The sequence below is a fragment of the Loxodonta africana genome, chromosome 3, assembly GCF_030014295.1.
Source record: "Loxodonta africana isolate mLoxAfr1 chromosome 3, mLoxAfr1.hap2, whole genome shotgun sequence".
In the NCBI taxonomy this organism is placed as follows: Eukaryota; Metazoa; Chordata; class Mammalia; order Proboscidea; family Elephantidae; genus Loxodonta; species Loxodonta africana.
This window is the reverse complement of record NC_087344.1, coordinates 128,540,416-128,567,771: the sequence shown is the minus strand read 5'-3', so window position 1 is coordinate 128,567,771 and position 27,356 is coordinate 128,540,416. Positions and strand designations below refer to the sequence as shown.

The window sequence follows — 27,356 nt, the reverse complement described above, 5'->3', positions numbered from 1 at the left end:
AAGCATAGTTTTCCCTGCACTCCTGAAGGTAATCTGGACCCTATCACCAATTACTCTTCTCTTTCCCAGCAGCAAGTAGAAGCAATTTTCAAATTGTTTATATTGATCTCAGGGCATTTTCCCCAGAAAATCACTCTCTATAAGAAAGGATTATAATTATCTCCAGTTAATGTAGTAGTCAAGAAATTCTATAGAAGAAAAGCAGTTTACATAGTGGTTAGGAGTACAGATCTGGAGTCAGCAGACTTGAGCGAATTCTAACTCTACCTTTTATTGGCTATGTGAATTCAGGCATGTCACTTAATCTCTTTGAACCTCAGTTTCTTCCCCTGTCAAATGGGAATAATGCTAGTTCACAGAGCTGTTAGGAGGATTCAGTTAGCATGGATTAGATAAAACAGAGTAAATTAGCATAGTGTGACCGGAGGTACTATTATTGCTTATTGTTATTATCAAGAATCTCTGTTTTTTAGGCCAATCTGTTATATTTTCATCTGTTTCTTGGGATTCCCTTCTTTCCACACAAGTTCTCAATCTTCTTCAAAGGTCAGTATTGTCTCACTCTCATGAATACTTTAAATCTCACCCTTTATAACTGTGCGATGAAGTTAGAACTTAAGTTGCAGCTGACTTTTTACTTTTGTTTAGCCTTCTTCAAGAAGATGATTATGTTTTCATTGCAGAATGATGAAGTGGAGTTTGTCAAAACTGGCTATGGAAAGGATATGGTAAAAGTTCTCCATATTCAGAGAGATGGAAAATACCACACCATTAAAGAGGTGGCAGCTTCAGTGCAACTTACTCTGAGTTCCAAAAAAGATTACCTGTATGGAGACAATTCAGACATCATCCCTACAGACACCATCAAGAACACAGTCCATGTCTTGGCAAAAGTCAAAGGGGTATGTGTCATTTTCTCCTTAGATGCTGCCTATCTTGATGCAGAATTCACTATGATATAGCATGGGGTTGTCACTTCCTTATTTCAAGTTCCCTTTACTTTTTTACTCCATTTGTTATTTTTACATTTAAGCCATTAAAAAAAAAAATGTCCTTTTTCTATCCTAAAATTCTCAGGCTTACAGAAAAGTTTGCTTTTCTTCTTTTTTTTTTATGTTTTATATTTTCTTTCTTCCTATTTTTACTTACCTCTTTGCGCTGCCTTCATGGCTCTCATTACAATATCTCTTAGGTAGAAAAACATTCACATGGTATCTCTTAATCAGGATGATTGCCTAAGAGAATTTCAGAATGGAATTTAACATATTTTTATCATACATTTCTTTGAGTCTGTCTTAGTCATCTAATGCTCCTGTAACAGAAATACCACAAGTGGATGGCTTTAACAAAGAGAAATTTATTCCTTCACAGTCCAGTAGGCTAGAAGTCCGAATTCAGAGCACCCGCTCCAGGGGAAGGCTTTCTTTCTTCATTAGCTCTGGAAGAAGGTCCTTGTCATCAGTCTTCCCTTGGTCTGGGAGCATCTCAACACAGGAACCTCAGATCCAAAAGATGTGCTCTGCTCCTGGCACTGCTTTCTTGGTGGTGTGAAGTCCCCAAATCTCTGCTTGCTTCCCTTTCCTTTTATCTCTTGAGAGATAGAAAGTGTTGCAGGCCACACCCCAGAGAAACTCCCTTTACATTGGATCAGGGATGTGACCTGGTAAGGTTTTACAGTCCCACCCTAATCCTTTTAATATAAAATTACAATCACAAGATGGGGGACAACCACGGAATACTGGGAATCATGGCCTAACCAAGTTCATACACACATTTTTGGGGGGACATAATTCAATCCATGACAGAGTCCTATTATGTTTTCTTTTTTCTCTTATAGGAAGGGTATAGATTTATAGACAAAAGTGCCATTTTTCTTCCTGTTGTTACTATAGAAGAAAATCTTGAGTATAAGATAGATTTCTTTTTATCAACAACATTCATTTTTGCAAATTTTATTGCCTTCCTAATTTTTCTAGGTGACATTGGTGGTTCAGAGATAGAATTCTTGCCTTCCATGTGAGAGACCTCGCTTTGATTCTCAGCCAGTGCACCTCATGTGCAGCCACCACCAATCCTTCAGTGGTTGCCTGTGTGTTGTTATGATGCTGAATAGGTTTTAGCAGTGCTTCCAGACTAAAACAGGATAGGAAGAAAGGACTGGCAATTTACTGCCAAAAATTAGTCAATGAAAACCTTATGGGTCACAATGGTCGAAACCAATCATTGGGATGGTGCAGGACTAGGCAGTGTTTCCTTGTGTTGTGCATGGGGTTGCCATGAGTCGGGACCAATTCAAAGGCAGCTAACAACTTTCCTAACACTGTTACCGCTTACTATCCATATGTGTATATTTGTATGTGTGTGTGTTTGTTGTGTGTTGTCAGGTCAATTCCAACTCATAGTGACCCTATAGGACAAAGTAGTACTGCCCCATGGAGTTTCCTAGGCTGTAAATCTTTACAGGAGCTGATTTCCAGGTCTTTTCTCCCATGGTGCCATTGGTGGGTTAGAGCCACCAACCTTTCAGTTAGCAGCCTGGTGCTTTAACCATTGTGCCACCAGGCTACTTTCTATCCATATACTGTGGTTAATCGCACTCTCCAAGGAGTCCTGGTGGTGCAAGTGTTAAGAGCTCTGCTGCTAACCGAAAGGTTGGCAGTTTGAACTCATCCGGCAGCTCCATGGGAGAAAGAACTGGCGATCTTCTCCTGTAAAAATTACAGTCTAGAAAACCCTATGGGGCATTCTACTCTGTCCTGTAGGATCACTATGAGTCAGATTTGTCTCAACAGCAGCTGGTTTGGTTTTTTGAACCTAGGGTATATGGTGGCTACGAATCGGAATCAACTCAATGGCAATGGGTTTTTTTTTTGTTGTTGTTTACCCAGGGTTTCTGTAAGTGTGAGTGAAGCTGTGCTGGATCACCAGAAGATTTCTGATCAACTATAATAAGTACAATTTAAGATAATTTTTAATTTGATTAGAAGCCTTCAAAGGCAAGAAATGTAGACTGGAAAGCTTCTTTTCTTATGCTTTGCATGAAAGTCAAGTCCAGGACGCATTAAATGAACAAACTGGAGATGTACTTTTCTGTAAGGCCTATTCCTACCCTGAACCTTTCTTTCTCTTGCTAATCAGAATGACCCAGGAAGCACTGGCAGGGATATAGAAAAAGTCGATGCTCTCTTTAAAAAAATTAGTCGAAAGAAGCCATCTGTGCTGTGTTATTGAAGAGGACCAGGTACCCAGATCTTTATATTTCCTATACTGTGTGAGAAGTTGCAGAAAACTGAAAAAATGGACCTGGATGTCAACAATTTAAATTCATTCATTATAGATAGAGTGAGCATATAATTTCCTTTCCAATCATGATAATTTTGAGAGTGAAATAGGATGCTATTCTGGGACGACAGGTATAAAACAGAACAGTCCCAGGGAAATCTGTACAAATAGTCCACCTTAATTATAGACAAAGCCACAAATAATTCATAGACTGTGTGAGGACCATAAAATATTGCCTAGAGATTAACATGAAGGATTTGTGTAGAAATGGAGAGCCTCTTTCTGGTGGTAGAGAGCCTGTATGAAAGGCAAGGAGTCGCTATGTGGCACAAATGATAAGATCTAGACTACTAACCAGAGAGTTGGTGGTTCAAACCCACCCAGAGATGCCTCAGAAGTAAGGCGTGGCGATCTGCTTCCAAAAGGTCACAACCTTGAAAAGCCTATGGAGTGCAATTCTGCTCTGAAAAGCATGGAGTCGCCATGAGTAGAAATCGACTCAACAGCAACTAACAATAGCAACATACAAGGCAAGGAAGCTGAGGTGGCCCTTCATTAATATCTTGCCTTCAGAAACTGGGAGGGCCATTCACAAACCTCATAAAGAGTGTTATGAAATATACTATTGGTGCGTGTGGTGACTGAGCTTGCCATAAGAAGAATGTGCATGTTGAATTACTTTTTACTCAGCCATTGACATCCTCTTCTGCAAAATGGATTTCTTTTAAAAACAAGATAGAGTCTCACCTGGTGATGGTGCTTTATTAACTACACTTGGGAACTCTAGTGAAAAATTGGAATAAGGATCAACTCATCTGTTAAGATTCTAATTTTCCATTTCTCTGATTCTAAAAAGCAATTTGATACCATGGGTATCTAAAAATTCCTTTTAAATGGGGTAGCTATGGCTGATGGCTAGCATTTTGTTTCTTTTTACAGATCAAAAGCATAGAAACTTTTGCTATGAATATCTGTGAGCACTTTCTTTCTTCTTTCAACCATGTCATCTGAGTTCAAGTTTATGTGGAAGAAGTCCCTTGGAAGCAACTTGAAAAGGTTATCTCACTTATTTGTGTTCCCAGTTTAAGAAATTGGATTTATGACATATGCTAAAATTTTCACATATTTTTTCTAATTTTCAGAATGGTGTTGAGCATGTCCATGCGTTTATTCACACTCCCACTGGAACACACTTCTGTGAGGTTGTGCAGATAAGGAATGGTGAGAGATTTTTCATGCCTTGATTCTGCAATAGCATTTTCAGGTGGCACAGTGGTTAAGAGCTAGGTTGCTAACCAAAAGGTTAGTAATTTGAGTCCACCAGCTGCTCCTTGGAAACTCTATGAGGCTGTTCTACTCTGTCCTAAGGGTTGCTATGAGTCAGCATTGACTTGATGGCGACCATTTTTTGTTTTTTTCTCCCCCCTCTAAACAACCCTGTTTATTAACACCAAGGAAACTATAGAGAATTTTGAGGCCTTGTAAATCTGAAATGGGAATGAGAGTTGTGATTTTGGATTATATTAAACTACTCTCCACTTTTTATCTTAAAAATATAAAAATGAAATAATTCTTTATACAACAAATCAGGGGGTTAATTGGGGTAAATTATTTTTATTACCCAGTTTTGAGGTGAGGCAAAAAAACACCCAGCAGACGAGAAACAAAACCCCTCAACTTTCTGACCGGTATTTTTTGTACCATACCATGCTATAATTATAATAGTCTTTATCAGAAATTTTTACTAAATAGCAATCAAGTTTCCATGACATTTTATTTGTATAATAATAAAACCACTGCTATAATTATAACTATTATAAAATGAATTTCATTTGAAAGAGCAATAACAACTATTTAATTCTATTTACCAAGAAATTTTAAAGTTAACTGTGGAAGATAATTATAATACAACCCTTATTAGTATTGATAATTCAACTTAGCAAATATTATTAAAATTCTCAAAGTTTGTCTTTTGATTTGTTGAGGTTGTCAGAGTAGAGTTCAATAATTTGCTAATAATTAGACTAGAAAACCTCTAAGACTCACGAAGCCAAGCATGGTAGAAGTATCTGTATCCCAGTGAGAAGTAGGCTTTAGTGATCCTTATAGAGGGTGTGAGCTCTGAAATTTATTTTTTTTACTTTCCTTTCCTGTTTTTCCTTTCTGTATTCTTTAGCTCTCTTGAGTAGGAATTTGAGGTAGCATTTAATAAATGTAAGACATATTATAAGGTTAACAAAATATGCAACCTTTTTTTTCATTTTGAGTCCCATTGGATAATACTCCCTTTAGAAAGTTTAGTATATTAGCAATCATTTAATATTTTTACATCTGTGATAAACTGTAGACATAGCTAGGGTCTTCTCTGTCTCATTAACAGTTGTAAAATTATTGTCATAAAAAAGAGACTGAATAAACAGTTGTTGAATTAAGTTGAAAACATACTGATTTTTTATTCTCCATGATGAATTGTTTTTAGTCATGTGATACATTAACTCTGATAGTGCTGTTAGTTAAAATCTTCCTTCCTTCCTTCCTGTTCTAATTTGCTAGTGCTACCATAACAAAACACCACAAAGTGGGTGTCTTAAAGAATAGAAATTTATTTTCTCATAGTTCAGAAGGCTAGAAGTCTTAATTCAGGGTGTTGGCTCTCGGAGAGGGTCCTTCTTTGTCTCTTTTAGTTCCTAGTAGCTCTCAACAATCCTTGGCATTCCTGGGTTTGTAGATTAATTTGTCTGTCTCTGTGTCTATTCTGCTCTTTTTATAAGACACCACTGAGAAGTGATTAGGTTTAAGACCCACCCTACTCTGGTATGATCTTATTAACATATCGAAGAAAACCTCTATATCCGAACAGGATCACATTCACAGGTACAGGGGTTAGGACTTCAACATAATTTTTTGTAGGACACAATTCAACCCATAACCCATCTTTCCTTCTTTCCTTTCTTTCTTCTTCCTTCTTGCCAGAGATTAGTGATTTTGGAGGAGAGAGAAAACGAAAGGTTTCCTAACTCCTAGGCTGGTATTTTTCTACCCAAACTATATTGACTACCCTCATAAAATTATAAGCTCTAAACCAGCACTGCCAACAGAAATATAGTGCAAGCCATGTGTGTGATTTTTAAATTTCCTAGCAGTCACATTAGAAAAGCAAAAAGAAATAGGGAAAATTAATTTTAATATTTTATTTAATGCATTATGTACTAAATAATATCATTTCAGTATGTAATAAATATAAAAATTATTAATGAAATATTTTACATTCTTTTTAAAAAATTGAGTCTTCAAAATTTTGTGTGTATTTTATATTTATAAACAACAAAAAAGAAAGAAACCAAACCTGATGCTGTTGAGTTGACTCCAACTCATAGCAACCCTATAGGACAGAGTAGAACTGCCCCATAGGGTTTCCAAGGAGCAGCTGGTGGATTCAAACTGCTGACCTTTTGGTTAGCAGCCGAGCTTTTAACCACTGCACCACCAGGGCTTCTTTATAGCACATTTCAATTCACTCTAGCCATGTTTCCAGTGCTTAATAGCCACAGTGGCTCATGGCTACCATATGGGTCAGGACAGCTCTAAACGGTTTTTCAGTGACTCTTGGGATACTAAGCACATTCCTTATTCCACCTTCAACTATGTAAAATGATAGTGTAGAATAAGATTTTATTAATTTAAAGATGAAAGCATTTATGAAAAGTGCTTTATGTCATTAATTCATATACTATTCATTCAACAATTAGATTTTGAGGGCTTACGTTTTCTAGGAGCTGTAGGTAAAGAGATGAATATGATATTCTTTGACCCTAGTGAATTCATAGTAGGTGAATAGTAGAAGACAGACTTATAAACAGAATATACTGTAATGTGAGGGTCTAAAGACTACAATGGAAGGATTAAAGACATGCTGTGAGAGAAAAGAGGTGCAAAAAACTAGCTCTTCTTAGGGCAATCCGGAAGGCTTGACAGGAAGGAGGAAATACTGTAATTGGCTTTTGAAAAATGATGCAGGATATTTGGGCACAGAAGGGGGACAGGGAATTATAAGCAGAATAAATGGGATGTTTATGCAGGTAGGAGGTGTGAAGGAGTAGAGGAGGGAAACTAAAATATTTTGAGAACCTATCTTTTATTGATCACCATACTGGGAGGCTAATTTTATTGTAGAAAGGGCAAAGCATTTGAGGAATGGTAGCATGTTTGGTGGTCTAGTTCTTAGTATGTATGAAGTTGAGATGAAGATGAAGTTGGTTTGGGCTGGACTCTGAAGAGTCATGTGTGCCATATTGACAAGTTTGATATAACTTGGAAGCCGTTTTGCATGCTGGTTAAGCCCACAGGCCTTGGAGTTAGACTGGACTGTATCTGAATTTGAGCTCTACTACTTAATAATTTTGTGACCTTGAGCAGGTTACTTACCCTACTTCAGTCGTTTTTCATTTGTAAAATGAGAATAACAGCGCCCAGGTCATTGGGTTATCCAGAGATTTAATAGAGACAAATGTAAAATGTAAAACATTTAGCACAGTAATGGGCACATGGGAAGCACTCCTTAAATGATAACTGTTATTATTATTTAAAATGACAACAGGGAGCCAGGGAAGGTCTTCCAAGATATGTGTGTATGTGTACGTTTGTTTGGTAATTATGATGAAGGTATGACAGACTGGCTAGAGAAACAGGCAGTAGAGAGATATTTGGAGACTTGTAGTAGAGATTCGACTCAACGGCACCTAACAACAACAACAGTAGACATTAAGAAATGATGGAGTCTTAACTAAGGCAGTAACAATAGAGATGGATAGGTTGGTGGGGGCACTATGTAAGGCATTTTTGAAGTGTAACCAATAGGTCTTAGTGGTTAAGTAGGGATGGGAGGCTAGAGAGAAGGAGGGGTTAGAGCTGGCCCTAAAGTGAGAGAGTTGGGGGAATTGACTATATGGAGAATACACGAAAGGAGGAAATTTTCATGGGGAAGCTAGTGAGTTTGAGAAATGGGAGGGAGATAGATTCAGGAACCACAAACAGATTGGTGGTAGATGATGCTGTGGGGAGGAAGGAGATAACTCAAGAAGAATATACAAAGCGAGAAGAGAAAAAATGAGAGAGGCAAGAATATTCCCCAGTTTAAGGGTGAGACAAAAGAGTGGTCAGAGAAATAGAAGGATTGGAGACAGTGTTATCATGGAAGCAGAAGAAAATTAGATTTTAAGAAATCAAGGATAGTTATTAGGGTAGCAGGATGCATAACAAATAGGATCAGCACAATAGAAGTTTTTTATTTTCATAAAAGTCCAGTTCTATTTATGTATGCGTGTGTGCACATGCTCTGTTCCCGTAAATTTATTCAGGGACCCAGGCTGATGGTAACTCTTACTCTATTTTTTCCCCTATCACCCTCTACTCTCTCAGCCCACCTCTCACTCCAGGCAACCACTAATCCACTTTTTGCCTCCATGGATTTTCCTGTTTTGGACATTTACATGAATGGGATCATAATATGTGGTCTTTTATGACTGGCTTGTGTCACTTACCATAATGTTTTCAACATCCATTCATGTTGTAGTATTTACCAGTACTTCATCCCTTTTACAGCCAAATAATATTCCATTGTATGGATATACTACATTTTGTGTATCCATTTGTCAGTTGATGGGCATTTGGGTTGTTTCCACCTTTTGGTATTATGAATAATGCTGCTATAAGCATTTGTGTACAAGTTTCTGTGTGGACATATATTTTCATTTCTCTAGGGCATATGCTGAGGGGTGGAATTGCTGGGTCATATGGTAACTCTATATTTAATATCTTAAGGAACTGCCAGATTGTTTTCCAAAGTGGCTGTATCATTTTATATTCCCAACAGCAGAATATGAAGGCTCTGATTTCTCTACATTCTTGTTAACACTTATTATTATCTGACTTTTTGTTTCTAAATTAGTATCCCATTTGCTCATTTTTAAAATTAGGTTATTTGCCTTTTTATTATTGAGTACTAAGAGTTCTTTATATATTGTAGATACAAGGCTCTTATCAGATATATAATTGGAAAATATTTTTTCCCACTCTGCGCATTGCTTTTCCACTTTCCTGATGTTCTTTGAAGCACAAAAATTCTTAACTTTGGTTAAGTTGAAATTATTTTTTCTTTTGTTGCTTGTGATCTCAGTGTAATATCTATGAATCCTTTGCCAAATCCAAGGTAGTATCTGTGAATGCTTTGCCAAATCCCTTATATATTCTTCTAAGAATTTCGTAGTTTTAGCTCTTACGTTTATTTAGGTCTTCGATCCCTCTTGAGTTAATCTTTGTGTATAGTGTGAGATAGAGATCCAACTTCATTTTTGTGCATATAGCTAACCAGTTCTTAAATTTTTAATACTTACTTTTTAGGATCACCCTTAGAGTAGGCCTTTATACCAGACAACCAGGACAGGAGAAGAGCTTGGAGGAGGAAAAGGAGGGGGCAAAGTCCCTCAAGCATAAGCTCCAAGCCTGGACAAGGTACACATCACTTCTACTGGAAAGAATGCAATCACAGAGCCACACCTAACTACAAGGGAGGCTAGAAAATATTATCTAGCTGGGCATCTAGGGGGAGGAGGAAATAGATTTAGTGAACAGCCAAGAGTCCCTGCATGAAGGGTTAAGAAGTTTGTGTTGAAAGAGAACTGAAAAGAAGCTGGGGAGTTTGGCAAATAGGCATCATAGCGTCTTCCTCAAGAATATTTTTAACAGAGCCATGGAGGCAGAAATGGAGTGGCCAAGTATACCCTGTTGCTGTCGAGTCGACCCCAACTCATAGCATTAGATAGCCAACACAGTTGCTAACCAAAAGGTTGGCAGTTCAAACCCACCAGCTGCTCTTCGGAAACCCTATGGGGCAGTTCTACTCTGTCCTATATGGTCGCTATGAGTTGGAATCAACTCAATGGCAACAGGTAAGTATTAGCCTAAGGAGCCCTAGTGATGCAGTGGTTAAGTGCTAGGCTGTTAACCAAAAGGTTGGTGGTTCGAAACTACCAGCTGCTCCATGGCAGAAAGATGTGGCAGTCTGCTTCCAAAAACATTCACAGCCTTGGAAACCCTCCCTATAGGGTAGATCTACTCTGCTCTACAGGGCAGCCATGAGTCAGAATTCACTTGATGGCACTGAGTTTAGTATAGGTTTAGTAGCCACCTGAATTCTAGTCACTTGGCTGCTACAGAGTGGAAAAACTTGTCACCATAATCAGGCCAAGTGTCTTGGTTATCTAGTGCTGCTATAATAGAAATACCACAAGTAGATGGCTTTAACAAAGAGAAATTTATTCTCTCACAGTCTAGTAGGCTACAAGTCCAAATTCAGGGAGTCAGCTCCAGGGGAATGCATTCTGTCTTGGCTCTGGAGGAAGGTTCTTGTCATCAATCTTCCCCTGGCCTAGGATCTTCTCCTTGCAGGAACCTCAGGTCCAAAGGACACGCTCTGCTCCCAGCACTGCTTTTTTGGTGGTATGAGGCCTCCATGTCTCTCTGCTCACTCCTCTCTTTTATATCTCAGAAGAGTTTGGCTTAAGACATTATCTAATCTTGTAGATCTCATCTGTCTCATTACATTATACTGATAGGATTTACAACACATAGGGAAATCACATCAGAAGACAAAATGGTAGAAAGTCATATAATACGGGGAATCATGACCTAGCCATGTTGACAGATATTTGGGAGGACACAATTCAATCCATCACACCAAGGAACCCTGATGCTGCAGTGGTTAAGTACTTGGCTGCTACCCGAAAGATCTGTGGTTCAAACCCACCGGCTCTTGCTGCTCAGGAGAAAGATGTGGCAGTCTGCTTCCATAAAGACTACAGCCTTGGGAACATTACGGGGCAGTTCTGCTCTGTCCTACAGGGTCACTATGAGTCAAAATTGACTCAATGGCACATTACAACAACATGATCAGGCCAAAGCTTTTTCTTTTTGCAGAAAATTACAAAGCTTCAGGGTATTACAATCATTGTGGTGGTGTTCCCGGAAGCTCCAGCTTGGCTCATTTAGAGTCCAGCCCCACCCCCGATATTCATGCAGGGTGGGCAGGGATGAGGTAGAGGAGAGGCATCTATTCCCTTAAGTGGCTGCAGGTATGTGTGTTCACATGTGTATGAGTGTGTGTATCTTCCAGTGTTGGGTATAGAAAGATGACACTGTACTGTGTCCATCTTTTGGACAGTGGGGATTTATGTTCTTTTGGTAGGAAAGTTTAATTAATTTGCTTATTATGCAAGAGTCAAAACTGCAGGAATTGTAATGTGAGTCAATGTTACAATCATTGCCCTTACTTCATAGGCTTAACTGAAGAAAAAAATCATTGTCTTACTCAGACACATGCATGTACACACACCCTCCCACCAATTCACCTGGTGAAGGCTGTTGTTATAAATTCCTAAGTAATGCCTGCGGTGGGAGGACAGGCTAGGGTGGGGAGAATACTGCACTTTCAAGCACATTTACTTAAATACAAATTCAGCCAAAAGGGACTCTTCTCAGTGGGAAATGTGACTGGGTTTCTTCTAGTGGACTGGATTCATTCTTACCAACTGAACAGACGTTTATACAAAGCCTACGAAATGCCAAGCACCATTCCAGGTGCTGAAAATTGCTGTAAAACTCCCATTACGTTGTTTTTTTCTTTGGTAGATCTTTTAAAGCTACATCATTAAACTGTATTTTTAGGTGTTTCAAAGTCTGCTGGCTCCATGGAAGAATATGGAAGAGAGAGAAATTTGTTCACCCAAAGGGATGAGGGCTGGTGGTATGTTTACGACTTCTTGAGCTCTGAGAGGAGAACGAGCCTGCATGTGTTATGCAGGCTGTTGGTTTAGGCGTTGCACAGAATCTTGAGTCTCAAACTCTTTCTCTCATGTGTCTCTGCTGAACTGCAAGCTTAGTGGGCCTTGAAATCCCTGGGACTGTTGACTCACTGATTTGAACTAAATCGGCCCCCAAATCTCATCACTATGTGAATTATAACTCTCAATTCTTTAAGCATCAACTTTCTCCCATTCTGACACTAATGATAAGAATTTCGCTAAGGTGTAGCTAAGCAAGGGAATAGCAGATGGAGAAGATGTCTCAAATAAACCAAAAAACCAAACCCACTGCCGTCGAGTCGATTCTGACTCATAGCAACCATATAGGACAGAGGAGAGCTGCCTGATAGAGTTTCCAAGGAGCACCTGGCGGATTCGAACTGCCGACCTCTTGGTTAGCAGCCGTAGCACTTAACCACTACACAACCAGATGTCTCAAATAGTAGGGGAAAAAACCCATCTGTTGACATGGAGGTTAAAGGGGACAGGAGGACGGTTTTGAGGAAGGGGGATGATGAAAACAGAGTCCTGAGGGAGACAAGCTGGGCAGACAGAAGAAGTGAGATTGAGAAAGGGGGAGGCCCAGGGCAAGGAGTCTGTTTATGTCTTTATGATATCAAGGCTAAAAGCACTCTTCAGTTCCTCTCAAAGAACAATTCTTGGCAAACACAGGTTCTTTAAAAATCACCTTGATCTTCACCTAGCTATACAAAATCCCAGTTAACTTCTTTGCCTCTGGATGATGTCATCTCTCCTCATCCAGAATTTCACAGAAGGAGCTCTCACTCTCCCTGCATGAGTTAAATGGACTCTCAAAGGCAAATGATATTTAATTGATCTTCACTTTTTCTAGCACTTTACAAGTTTAAGATTTTCTACTAGAACGATTTAATATAGTTTTAAAAATATCCTCCTTTCAGCTATTTGTGTCCTTTTTGGAGGTGTTAAACATGGAAGCAATTATCCTCTTCATGACAGGATTTTTTTCTTGGCTCAGTAAAGCTTTGTGCCTTGTGACACCTGATGCGTAGGTAAAGAATTGGGCTTATTTTCTATTAATTCTCGGTGAGTTTCTTTCCCTTAGAGAGCTAAAGAGTAGGACGTATGCTTCTCTGAGAGATAAACCACAATCTGTTAAGTGTGTAGGAGGACACGAAAAGCTTGAAAAGATTATGTCCTACCAAAATAAAATGCGAAAAATCTTCCTTTTGCATTACTCTATGACCATGGTGAAAGGGCAAAAAAGAAAAAAAGCTGATTAAGTGGTTTCATGGGAAGTAACCTAGAAAAGGACAGTCATTTTGGTTGAATTACTTCTTGTTAGTCTAAATTGGAATCTTTTTCAAGTGTGTTAGGCATCATATTTTTAGTTGATGGGCCCGTGAATTTGAAAGCCTTGGGTTCTTACCAGTGTTCAGATGGCTGGGGCACTGCCAACAGAGAAGATAAAATAAGCTCTCTGATTTCATCCACAGTGTCCAATGTGTGCCAAGGGAAAAAAAATTTTTTTAAATCAAAGAAAATAGATTTATTGTTGTTGTTTATAGTAAGATGAGAGTGCCAAAGCTGATGGTTTGCATTCTGCCAAAACTGTGGCAATAGTTAGTCTTTGGGAACATGAGACATTTTATTTTGTGTGAAACCGAAGCCAAGACACATGAGAAAATGCAACCACTTTCTCCATCTTTAAATTCTAGCAAGAAAGGAGACCATTTCAAAGTTGCCTAGCAAGGCTGAAAGTTCCCTGAAGTAAATAAATCTCATCCCAGAGCTGGAGGCAGCCAGGGGAAGACTATCAGAAGGGGTTTTCAAAATCCATTGAGTTTCTGTGAAACATGGCAAATAGCTACAGGTGTTCGGGATCAAAAAGCAAAACACAATTATGGGAAAAGATGTCATAATAACTAACATTTATAGAGCACCCCCTATGGGACAATCTACTAAGTCCTTTTTGTGTATTAGACATGTATCAACTCTAGGAAGTAGGTATGAATATCGTCTCCATTTTACAGATGATAAAATAAAGGTACAGAGAAGTTAAGCAATTTCCTCAGGGGCATAGTGCTCATAAGAAGAATGGCTATTGGTATTTGAATTCAGGGAATCTGAGTCCCAAGGCTGTGGACTCAACCATTATGCAACGCTGCAACTAGGAATCCTTTTATGATTTTAAGACCTTCGGAGAAGCCAAAGTCTGATTGACTTACTTAGGTGCTGGTGATCAAGGCCAGCCCTATATGCAAAGATGAAAAGTAGGTACAGTTTCCCTTTAGTTCTCTCTCATCTTCTCTTTATCCCCATTCAAGCATTCTCCCTAGTCGTTCTGCCACTTCCCTTCATTGCAAACCCATGTTTCATTTCTGCAGAATTTTGTTTTCTAGAAGGGATTTCTGCTGGAAGTAGAATTATAATATTAGTTTATAAAGACTTAAGTAGTCACTCATTTAAGGGGTCTTTGCATTTTATTAGGAAAAAAAGTTTAAAGAATAAGGAGTTTTCAAGACATCCAGGGGCCATTTCTAACAGTGCCATTTTAATTTCCAATTCAGAACAATGGAGATGGTATTTTCAGGCTCAGAGCTCTCGGTTCCTCAAAATACACTGTGGATGAGAGGTGACAACCTTCTTGTCTCCTGAAAAGGCTTCTGATAGTACAGAAGTGGGGAGAGAGGGATAAAGGAAGGAAGAAGCATTGTATGGATGTGGAGTGATCCAAAAAAAGGGAAGAAAACACAGAATCTCATAGTGTGATACTGAGTTCAAACTCTGCCTCTGCCAGTTTCTAGCCATGTGACAGTGGCAAATGATTAAAGTCACTTGTATAAAAATACCTACTTTATAGGGTTGTGAGGATTAAATAAGATAAAGACTTAAAAAATATCCAGTACAGCATCTGACAGTCAGGGGGTTCTCAGCCAATGTTGATTCCCTCCTTCTCTCTCTTGCCACACTGTGTCTGAGTTGATGGCATCAGGAAGGGAAATGGTAAAGACTGATGGGGGTGCACTGTCTAGAAGAGAAGGAAAATAAGTTATTCCTTGACTCGAATTGATCTTTTTACACTTCTACAGTTCTCTCGGGTTTGAGACTTAGACTCACTTTGATTAGCTGTACACTGCATTAGAAATCAGCAGTTCTATTAAAGATCTGGAACCATGTTCACAGATCTTTAATAAGTTTTGTCTTTATACATTTAGAGGTTCTGCTTTAACTCTGATAAAGCCAGTTGCTACAGTGGGCGTTGGAGAGGATCATTCTTTGGCCTGAGTGTCATAGCCACATAAGGCATTGCTGGTATCTTTCTCTTTATCCTTCTTCAGATACAGCTTACAATGAGAACTTCAAAATTCTAAACAAATGCCATTTTCTGTTTCACCACCTTATCCTGGAAGACTACATGAATACCTTATTTAATAAAGCAGCACTAGATAACTAAGACACCACACATGATTTCCTTCTCTAGGGACTGGTCCCTCCTGATAACATGTGCAAAGTATGTCACACAAAGTCTCACCATCCTCGTTTCTAAGGAGCATTCTAGCTGTACTTCTTCCAAGACAGATTTGTTCATTCTTCTGGCAGCCCTTGGTATATTCAGTGTTCTGCCTCAACACCGTAATTCAAAGGTGTTGATTCTTCTTTGGTCCAGCTTTTGCATGCATGTGAGGCAATTGAAAATACCATGGATTGGGTCAGGTGCACCTTAGTCCTCAAAGTGACATCTTTGCTTTTTAACACTTTAAAGAGGTCTTTTGCAGCAGATTTGCCCAATGCAATATGCCGTTTGATTTCTTGACTGCTGCTTGCATGGGTGTTGATTGTGGATCTAAGTAAAATGAAATCCTTAACAACTTCAATCTTTTCTCCGTTTATCATGATGCTTATTGGTTCAGTTGTGAGGATTTTTGTTTTCTTTATGTTGAAGTGTAATCCATACTAAAGGCTGTGATCTTTGATCTTCATCAGTAAGTACTTCAAGTCCTTTTCATTTTCAGCAGCAAGGTTGTGTCATCTGCATAATGCAGGTTGTTAACAAGTCTTCCTCCAACCCTGATGCTGTGTCCTTCTTCATATAGTCCAGGTTCTTGGATTTTTTGCTCAGTATACAGATTGAATAGGTATGGTGAGAGGATACAACCCTGACACACACCTTTCCTGACCTTAAACCATGCAGTATCCCCTTTTCTGTTTGAATGACTGCCTTTTGGTACAGGTTCCTCATAAGATCCACTGAGTGTTCTGGAATTCCCATTCTTTGCAATGCTATCCATAATTCGTTATGATCCACACAGTCGAATGCCCTTGCATAGTCAATAAACACAGTTAAACATCTTTCTGGTATTCTCTGCTTTCAGCCAAGATCCATCTGACATCAGCAGTGATATCCCTCATTCCATATCCACTTCTGAGTCTGGCTTGAATATCTGGCAGTTCTCTGTCAATGTACTGCAGCAACCACTTTTGAATGATCTTCAGCAAAATTTTATTTGTGTGTGATATTAATGATATTGTTCAATAATTTCCACATTCTGTTGGATCTCCTTTCTTTGGAATGGGCACAGTCAGTTGGCCAGGTAGCTGTCTTCCAAATTTCTTGGCATAGACCACTGAGCACCTCTAGTGCTATATCCGTTTGCTGAAACATCTCAGTTGATATTCCATCAGTTCCTGGAGCCTTGTTTTTCACCGATGCCTTCACTACAGCTTGACTTCTTTTCTTCAGCACCATCAGTTCTTGATCATATGCCACCTCCTGAAATGGTTGAATGTTGATCAATTCTTTTTGGTACAGTGACTCTGTATTCTTTCCATCTTGTTGTGATGCTTCCTGCATCATCTAATATTTTCCCTGTAGAATCCTTCAGTATTGCAGCCCCAGGCTTGAATTTTATCTTTAGTTCTTTCAGCCTGAGAAGTGGCGAGCATGTTCTTCCCTTTTGGCTTTCTAACTCCAGGTTTTTGCACGTTTCATTATAATACTTTACGTTGTATTTTCGAGCCACCCTTTGAAATCTTCTTTTTAGCTCTTTTACTTCATTATTTCTTCCTTTTGCTTTAGCTACTTTACATTCAAGAGCAAATTTCAAAGTCTTTTCTGACATCCATTTTGGCATTTTCTTTCTTTCCTGTCTTTTTAATGACCTTTTGCTTTCTTCATGTATGATGTCGTTGGTGTCATTCCACACCTTGTCTGGTCTTCCGTCATGAGTGTTCAATGCATCAAATCTATTCTAGAGATGGTCTCTAAATTCAAGTGGAATATACTCAAGGTCCTTCCTCCTAGTCTGTCAGCTCCGCTGAAACTTGTCCACCATGGGTGACCTTGCTGGTATTTGAAATACTGGTGGCATAGCTTCTACCATCCAGCAACACTCAAACCACCACACTATGACAAACTGACAGACAAATGGTGGCTCTCTCTGGTAGGTGCACATGTATAGCAGAGAAAAATATCGAAATACAGCCAATATTTACCTAGTTCTGAAACTCCACAGCCACTGAGTTAACTGCAGCAATTAAAACCACACAGGGGATATAAATGATTGGATTATTAAGAGCTACCCTGGATTTTAATTGCAGATCATGAGTTACATTCTTGTTCTTCAAGAAGACCACATAGAATGTGGTGATGCCTGATACCTTAGGCCCTTGATTTACAGAAATAGGACAGGAAGGATAGATATTAGTTGTAACGAACTTAGAGACTTAAGAGAGGTGATCTTAGTAATCCTCCTCTGGAACTTTGGAGTTGGAAATTTGTACCCAGCTGTCTCCTCAACATCCTCCCGACCTCATCAGCCTGAATATACAAATAAAGTCATGGTGCTAATGTTGATCACCATATTTCCCTGGCTTTGTAGCTCCTCACCACAAAGATACAGAGCCTCTCTAGCCACACTCTCCCACCCCTTCCTCTGACAGCCTCCAACAGCAGTCGCACACATGCTGAGGAAGAAGCTTGAACATTGGGTAGAACTACCACCTGACTGGTTCTGCCTGTACTTGCCATGTCAATTGGGAAAAAGGTTGCTTCCCACAGAGCATTGTACCTTTGGACTTCCCAGTATGTTACATGGCTCTTCAGGCTCCACCCAAGTGCTGGAGCTACAGTAGGTCCCATATAGGAAAGGAGAGAAAGACTCTTCCCCTCCCTAACTCTGTGCCCCACCTGCCACCTGGGCTTTAAGCCAGAACAGCTTGGCACACAAGTAAACAGCTTCTTCAGGTTATGCTCACATCCTTCCACTTCCTCCATTCACTTTATGGGGTGACCTCAGGGACAGTAGGCGAGCCATATCATCTCCTCCTCCATTGTTTTCAACCTTCCTTCTGTCACCTAGGTATGTATACATGAACCTATTTTCTCCTTTCTTTTTCAGTCAAAAATCATAAGCATTTATGGGTATCAGTACAGGTGGATTAATATCTTTGGGTCACCAGCCTCATCTTTCCAGTCTCTCCTTAGACTCAGCCAGGCATACGCTTCTTTCTACTCATGCATAAGTTGTCTGGTTTTGCTGAGTTCATTACTACAAGGGAACTGAGACACCATTAGAGGCTGGCGGAGTCATCCGCCAGTGTAGATGGTTGTCCTATGAGAACAATCTCCAGTAAAATGAGTCACAGTGTCAAAAGTAAATAGAGGAATGGCTCTTGAGGAGCTTATTAACTCATTTTGACATAATTACCTGTTGAATGATATGGAGCTCCAAACATGTAAGGTATTTTGGCCTAGAAAACACCCCTGCAAGTAACTGAGAGGAGGGCATTCATTTTTGTGGGCTTCATCACAACTAGGAAGTTTATTCTCTGGCCTTCTGTTCCCCTAGGACAGGAGGCGGCAGGTATGTAGTAAATAATTTGGCCGTGGCCAAAGATAATTTCTGGCCTTTGTTCTCAGCTTCTGGAAGGTAAGCTCTGGGCTCTTGGAATGTTATACCTGATAGGAGTATGTTCGCTTGCCTAGGGGTCTTGAGTCAGTGGACATTTTTAAAGTGGGAGCTGGCATGACAGAAAGACCAACCATGTGATTTAGGCTGGGGGCTATCAGTTGACTTGGAGACTGAGATCAACCACAGAAGTAATCAATCAATCCATCGTGCCTATGTAATGAAGCCCCAATAAAAACTCTGAACACCAAGACTCGAGTGAGCTTCCCCTGGTTGGCAATATTTATGCATATTATCACGTATCAGTTTTGGGTAAGTATTGTGTCCTACTCTGTCCTATAGGGTCGCTATGAGTTGGAATCAGCTTGACAGCAACAGGTTTGGTTTGTTTGGTTTTAATGTGTCCTGACTCCACAGGGAAAACCAAAACCAAACCCAGTGCCGTCGAGCCGATTCCAACTCATAGTGATCCTATAGGACAGGGTAGAACTGTTCCATAGAATTTCCAAGGAGCGCTTGGCGGATTCCAACTGCCGACCCTTTGGTTAGCAGCCATAGCACTTAGCCCCTACGCCACCAGGGTTTCCTGACTCCACAGGGAAAGGACATGGAAACTTCATATTTGGTATTCCCTGGACTCTACCTGTGGTGCCTAGGTGGTGCAAATGCTTTGTGCTCAACTACTAAACTAAAGGTTAGCTGTTCAAACCCACCCAGCAGTAGCCCAGGAGAAAGTCCTGGGGTTCTGCTTCCATAAAGATTACAGCCAAGAAAACCCTATAGGGCAGTTCTACTCTGCAACACATGGGGTCTCAGTGATCAGAATCGACAGCAATTGGTTTGGTTTTTGGACTCTACCCTATGTACTTCTTGCGTTGGATGATTTTAATTTGTATGCCTTCCCTCAAATAAAACTGTAACTGTGGATATAATAGCTTTCATTGAGCTCTGTGAGTCTTTCTAGAGAATTATCAAACCTAAGGGTGATTTTGGGAAGTCCTTGAACTTGCAGTTTGTGTCAGAAGTGAGGCTACGCAGTTTTGTGTGGACGCTGTGTGCCCTCTAAGCCTTGTAGTTGGCACTGACTTTTCAGAGCAGGGATTCGTGGAATCTACATAGAGGGAAAGGCACATCATCCTCATCACTCAGACTGAACGGGAGGTAAGAAAAAAGAAATCAAGGAGGAGAAATGTAGTTCTTTTTATTAATGTAGTGTGCCATGTTTTAATGACTAGGGTTCTCATTGCTAGGTCTCAGTTAGAAGACACTGTTTTGTTTATGACCTCATCCTCTCTTACCTTTTTTGTTTACTTAAAACAGGACCTCCAGCCATTCATTCCGGACTCAAAGACCTCAAGGTCTTGAAAACGACTCAGTCTGGATTTGAAGGATTCATTAAAGACCAGTTCACCACCCTCCCTGAGGTGAAGGACCGGTGCTTTGCCACCCAAGTGTACTGCAAGTGGTACTACCGCCAATGCAGAGATGTGGACTTTAAGGCCACCTGGTACAAATGGGTTCTAGGGTCTGGCTCTGAGGCAGGTAGTATTTGCTCTGTTTGCAGGGGCTCAGAGTTCACGGAGTCTTATGTCTGAAAGGAATTTCTAGGTTAAAACTCTGTTTTTAATTTTTTATATCAGTGGTTCTCAAACAGTGTGTATTGGAATCAGTGGGAGGGTTTGTTAAAACACGGATTGATGGACCCCACCTCCAGAGTTTCTGATTGTGTAGGTCTGGGGTAGGACCTAAGAATTCCTGTTTCTAATGAACTCCCAGGTGATGCTGATGCCACTGGACTGGGAAACCAAACCTTAAGAACCACTGGACTAAATGAAGACAACAATATCTGGCCTTACTACCTCAGAGGGTTGCAGAGAGGGTTAAACTAGTTTAGGGTGACCAACTCTTCCCAGTTTGCCTAGGATTTTCCTGGTTTTAACAACCAAAGTCCTGTGCCGTGGTAAACCCCTTGGTCCCAGGCAAACTGGGACAATTGGTCACCCTTGGCTAAACTCAAAATGATGTGATATCCATAGAAACACTTTGTAAATGATAAATGCTTTAAAAACATAAAGGTATGATTCTTATTATAATATCTGACAAGCAGTAATTAGGCCTTTGAACTTCCAGAGACAGAGAACTTGTTTTTTGACCAGGCATCTCGTTTCCTTGCTGAAGCTCTAATTGTTAGAAACTTGTACCCTGTGATAAGCTGGAATTTGCTTCCCAGTAGCTTCCTCCCACTGATATAGTTTTGTTTTGCTCCTTTAATGATATGATAATATGAAAATCTGGCTCTGCAACATCTATAAACACTTCCTTCCTTCTCAACTCAAATCAGATCACTTCCAAGTTCCCAAAGTTGCTTGATTAAACCATGTTCTTATTTGCATCAGTGTCTGTGGCTATTTTTGACCTTCCCCTTCCTGTCCTTACCTGATAACCTTCTATTAATCCTTTAAGACTGAGCTCAAAATGTCTCCTTTTGGGTGAAACTCTCTCTAGAACTTCCAACCATGGGCAGTTCTGCCCTTTGTGCATTGTGGGTATTACGATGTATTGCCTAGGACTTAATGGGAAATCAAATATTCTTGAATGACTGAATATTTGTTTACATGCCAGTCTTAACTATTAGAACAAAGACCATATCTTGTACATATTAGTATCACAGTGGCTAGCAGAGTGCTTGGCTTATTGTAAGTATCTAAGAAATATTTGGAGAATGAATTATGCAAAACAGTAAATGTTTAGTGATCACTTGTTACGTGTAACTAGAAATGTAACAGTAACATGAAATAGGCAAAATTCCTGGCATTGTGGAGCTTAACTCTATAGGGGAAATAAAACAAGAACAATATGGTATTAAACCAAACAAAAAAACTAAACCCATTGCTGTCAAGTTGAACCTGACTCATAGCGATCCTATAGGACAGAGTAGAACTGCTCCATAGGGTTTCCAAGGAGCACCTGGTAGATTTGAACTACCAACCTTTTGGTTAGCAGCCCAACTCTTAACCACTATGCCACCAGGGTTTCCAATATGGTATTAGGTAGTGATAAATATTATGAAGAAAAATAAACTAAATGAATGAGTGACTACAGTGGAATTTTGTCTTTATGTGGGAAGGTCAGTCAAGTAACAATTCAAGGGACCAGCCAAGCTGAGCACTAAGAGGGTGAGAGTGTTTGGGAGTCCTTCTTTATAAGTTCTTCAGATGTGGAGGGAGGTTTACCTTGGAATACCCATTCAGCCCTGGTGTCAGACTATGGAGACAGCCTAGTGATACTTAATATGTTCATTGGATGGTGGTGGTGGTGGTGTGTGTGTGTGTGAAGGGAAATAGGAAGTGAGATTTTTTGGCATTATAGGATACTAATTTCTTCTAAAACCAGCAATAAAATTGTTTTCTGGGGGGTAGAAAGGTCACTGCTTCTCAGCTTTCCCACACTGCCATGTGAGACCTTGTGAGAGTCTTAGTTCCCTTCTCTGGGTTTCAGGGACACTGTTCGGGACATTGTCCTGGAGAAATTTGCTGGGCCCTATGACAAAGGCGAGTACTCACCTTCTGTCCAGAAGACCCTCTACGACATCCAAGTTCTCTCCCTGAGCTGGATTCCTGAGGTATGTTTTGTCACTTGCCATTTCTGAGGATTGAGAGAACTTGTGTTTCCTGTCAGCTCTGAAAAAGAGTTGAGAGTTAAAATAAGAAATTGTAAGACACATGTAAAATGACATCTGTTATTGTTCAAAAGCTTGTTATAGCAAGTGAGAGGAGAGCAAAAAATGGAAAAGCCTGTCTAACTTAAAAACACAGGCCACTGCTGTGGTTCTTTAGTTTCGTTGAGAATTCTTTGAGTCCTTTCAACCTGCCACTGATTTAGGGCTCATATTCACAACACTTGAATGCCTTGAGGGAGGGATAATTAAATGGAGGACCTATGTTTCAGGGGAGCCAGAGAATAAAGGATAGATGTAGAGAGATTCCATCCGTCCGTCCGTCTGTCCATTTGATATTATTGAATGGTTATTATGTCTCTGCCAGCATATGAGGGATACAAAGATAAATTAGAAATGTTCCTTACCCTGAAAGAGCTCATCATTCAGTGAAAAAAAGAAAATAAGTAAACTAACAATATGCTAGAGAATAGAGTATTATTGGAAATACAGAGGAGGGCACCTAACTCAGGTTTAGAGGATAGGGCTAGCCAGGCTTTCTGGGAGGAAAGAATCTTGAGTAGATACTTTAGGGGTAAGTAGGGGTTATCTGGGTTCACATTTGAGGGTGAAGGAGCTGGGGGAGTTATGGGGACAGGAGGTCAGCATGGTATAATTATTTACTGCTGAGCTTGTTGACCATATGTGAAACTCCAGGAGTGCAAGTATTTCCATGTGCCTAAAAATAAGGCAGGGTCCAGATCAGGAAGGACTATTTTGGGCTTAGCCATAGAGTCTATACTTTATCCTGAGAGCTCTTAGGGTCTAAGCAGGATGTGGCATGACTAAATTTGCACTCTAGAAAGATCACTCTGAAGAAGTATGATGAATTAAAAGGCTGACAGATCACTGGCAAGGAGACCTGTTGGGAGGCTATTGCATAAATCTGGGCAAGAGGGACTCCTGCTGTGACACAGTACTTTAGAGACTGCCTTCAGGCCTTCCTCTGGCTATGCCTCTGTCCACTGGGTGAAGTTTGTGGGGCCAAGGGAACAAGCCCTCTAAGAGCCCACACATCCCTTTCTAGACCCTTCTCTGTATACCTGGGCCTCCAAAATTTCCTGCCCTGAGCCTACTTCTGAACCTGTACAATTGTCTTCCTCAGATCTACTCTTTAAATAATAGATCATGCCATTGGCGTATACACCCTTAGGCTAGAGGGTTGTTAAAGGGGCAGCTGTTTGCAGGAGACATGAATGGGACAAGATGTGCAGGCTGGGGTGTCCACCCATGTGAGTCCAAGAGAGAAAGGTGGGTGGGCCAGGGCTGAGGGCTGGCCTTTCCGACACTGCCATGTCTTGGCCTAGGACTCCAAGGAATGAGAGAATTTTAAATTTGAACTTGACCTTCTAGGTCATTATAAAGATATATTTGTAAGGCTAGAAGGCTAGAACATATTTTACTTCAAACAGTTTGTTAGTTTGATTCATAACTTTCAAATGTTTAGGCATCTGCTATACGGGCCTCTAGAAAACCCTGGTGGCGTAGTGGTTAAGAGCTACAGTTGCCAACCAAAAGGTCGGCAGTTTGAATCCATCAGGCGCTCCTTGGAAACTCTATGGGGCAGTTCTATTCTGTCCCATAGGGTCACTATGAGTTGAATAGATTCAATGGCAACAGCAAACAAACAAAAACAAATACGGGCCTCTAATTGTAGTCTTATCCCCGAGCCTGCAAATGTTAGGGAAAGGTGTAGTAGAGAGGAGGGAATGGTTGTAGGAGGAATTTGGGAGGTTAACTTGCCAGCATATAGAGACCAGTTGGACATCTAAGAGGTTTTCCAGGTTTGTGACCCAAGGAACCCTTCACTTTTCAGAGGAACAGATTTTGTACACTGAGAAGAGTGGGCCCACCCTTTAAAACCAGAACAAGTAGGAGAGAAGAGTGTAGGGCAAAGAGAGGCAGCAGAGGGTGCCTCAGAGACAGAGGTGGAGCCTGAGTAAGGTAGGGGGTGGGTGGTGATAGAGAGAGGCTCACAATTGCCCAATGTGATACATATTATTGTGCATTCCAGATAGAAGACATGGAAACCAGTCTGCCGAACATTCACTATTTTAACATAGACATGTCCAAAATGGGACTGATCAACAAGGAAGAGGTAAGAGAACTCTAAAAAATATTTAAAGCGCACCCCCAACCTTCTTTATAGACTTGGAATGATAGTATCACCAACTAAAACTCTTAGCAGCTGTTGCTTTGGGGAATATTTATAGTCGCCACTGATTAGAGCTCTCTCAGACCCTGGGCCTTTCAATGCCTGCAGCTAGAGTACCCTAGAAGTGGGTGAATAATTATAGAGGAGGGTTGGAAGCTGCAGAAGGAAAGACAAAAAAAAAAAAAAAACAGAGTGTGCCCAAGGAAACAGCTCTGAGATCTGCTTCCTCAAAAGGTGCCACACAAGGTTACAGCTTCGTTATTCTTCCATCATGAGGCAATGGGGAGAGAAAAAGATGCTATTTTCAGTTTTTTCCATCATCTCTACCTTTTGATTAAGTAGTCAATTCAATAGTATACACAACACACAGAAAGATGAAAGAGTATTTGTGTTTCTAATTGCAATTACAGAAGGCAGGATGAAGAAATTCATTTTCTGAAAGGAAACCTTGTCATGGAAAAAACCTTGACCCATTTTTAGCCATGGCAGAAAGTTAAACCACTTAGTATATCCGATTATCAAACCCAAACCCATTTCCATGGAGTCGATTCTAACTCATAGCAACCTGATCCTACAGGGCAGAGGAGAGCTGCCCCATGGGGTTTCCAAGGCTGTGATCTTTACAGAAGCAGACTGCCACATCTTTCTCTTGCAGAATGGCTGGTGGGTTCGAATCACCAACCTTTCAGTTAGTAGCCAAGCATTTAACCACTGTCCCTTCAGGGTTCCTTGTGTATCCAACAACAACAACAACAAAAAATCCAACTAGATAGCCTGAAATCCTGACAAGATAGTCTCTGGGGTCAATTTTCGGCTATTAGAACTGTCTTTCACTCTTGGACCAATTTCAGAATGATGTTGTTAGTTGCCCCGTAGTTGATTCTAACTCATGGTGATCCCATGTGTGCAGAGTAGAACTGTGCTCCATAGCATTTTCAGTGCTGTGACCTTTCAGAAGCAGATCGCCAGGCCTGTTTTCTGAGGTTTCTGTGTGGGTTCGAACCACCAACTTTTTGTCTTGTAGTCAAGAGCCATCCAGGGACTCCTACTTTAAAATGATACGATTTCTTTATTTGATCCATCCTCCCAGAGTTCTATAATTTAAAAAGCTCCATTTTGGGTAACTTCTTCTGTTGTGTATGGGGGAATAAGGTAAAGAAGGGACCATCAATTAACACAGTTCTGCTTCCTTGGAATCATATCCTTTGGTGGGTGAAGGCCAATAAACAGTTCTTCAAGAAGAGCCTACATTCTGGTTCTGCTGACTCAGCAGCCTCAGTAGTCACAATCCCTCTGTCAGATACCTTACTCTGTTCTGCAGTGACTGTTGGCAGACTCCCTGGCTTTGCCCTGCCATCAGTAGCTGGTAGTGGTTGAGGGGCAGCTTTGGAGAACAAAGGTCTTGCTTAGGTGCCTGCCGTAGGTGATAGAGAGCCCTGAGTGGCAGAGGAGAGAGTGACCTTGATCCCATGGGCTGTTCTTTTAGCTGAAAGAAGGGCAGCACTGTGTACTTCAGAAGAAGGAAAGGGTGTTTGTTGACTACTGAAATTTCATTATTTCAAACTTAAAGCCCCTTTTAAACAATTACCTTCTCAAGGGCAAGAGATGGACCTGGAAGAAATCCTTGCTGTGTCCACCAGGAAAAAACAAAAATACCACCAGTTACCATTAAGTTGATTCCAACTCATGGTGGCTCCATGTGTGTCAGAGTAGAACTGTGCTCCATAGGGTTTTCAATGATTTTTTGAAAGTGGATCACCAGGCCTTTCTTCTGAGGTGTCTCTGGGTGGACTCGAACCTCCAGCCTTCCAGTTAGCAGCCTAGCATGTTAACCATTTTCATCACCCAGGGATTCCATGTCCACCAGAGGCAAAACAAATGGGCACAAGCAGGAAAAAGGTCAGGTTTCATGACTCAGTTGGAGCAGTGCTCAGCTCAGGACCCCAGGCAGAATGAGAAGGGCATCCTCAGGGCCCCCTGACACCTTAGGCCTGTACTGATCCAGCTCAAGGGCTTGCCAGTGGGCTGAGGCAGTAGTGTCCCTTCATTCAAGAAGCCAGACTCCCAGCTCCCTCCTAGAGTCCAGCCAGGGACCTAGAGGCAGGAAGACCCAAGCTCCTGTGAGTCAAGGCTCTGCATAAAGGCCTGTGCAAGGCTGAACAAGCTGTCCCAGTCTGAGTCTGCACTGTGGGGCTGGCTGGAACTACCCTCAGGCTCTGACCCAGCAGGTGTGTACAAAGTGAAGGCAACACACAAGAAGCAATGAGTCAGGACACACTGACAACAGCAGAGAAGTGACAAACGGCAAAGTGGGAAGATGGAAGAACTCTAAAAGCACAGCCGTCTGGAGCCATTAGCATTGGGCTAACAGCCCTGCGGACCTCATATGCTCCTGAGGGCACGGCTATATCACAGCACTGGACGATGATTGATGTGCAAAGTGAGTCATCAAGAAA

The 27,356-nt window shown here is 40.7% G+C and overlaps 1 protein-coding gene across 1 annotated transcript in view; it reads left to right on the top strand.

Annotated features, from left to right (window-relative positions):
- Positions 1-232: 232 nt before the first annotated feature.
- The window catches only part of LOC100668450 (uricase-like), a 28,375-nt gene continuing 1,251 nt past the window's right edge, over positions 233-27,356 (top strand). Inside the window, 6 exon segments of the mRNA XM_010591320.3 lie at positions 233-902; positions 4,222-4,338; positions 4,425-4,503; positions 20,351-20,537; positions 22,529-22,652; positions 24,760-24,843. Of these exon segments, the coding sequence (XP_010589622.2) occupies positions 567-902; positions 4,222-4,338; positions 4,425-4,503; positions 20,351-20,537; positions 22,529-22,652; positions 24,760-24,843 (927 nt within the window). The 5' untranslated portion in view covers positions 233-566.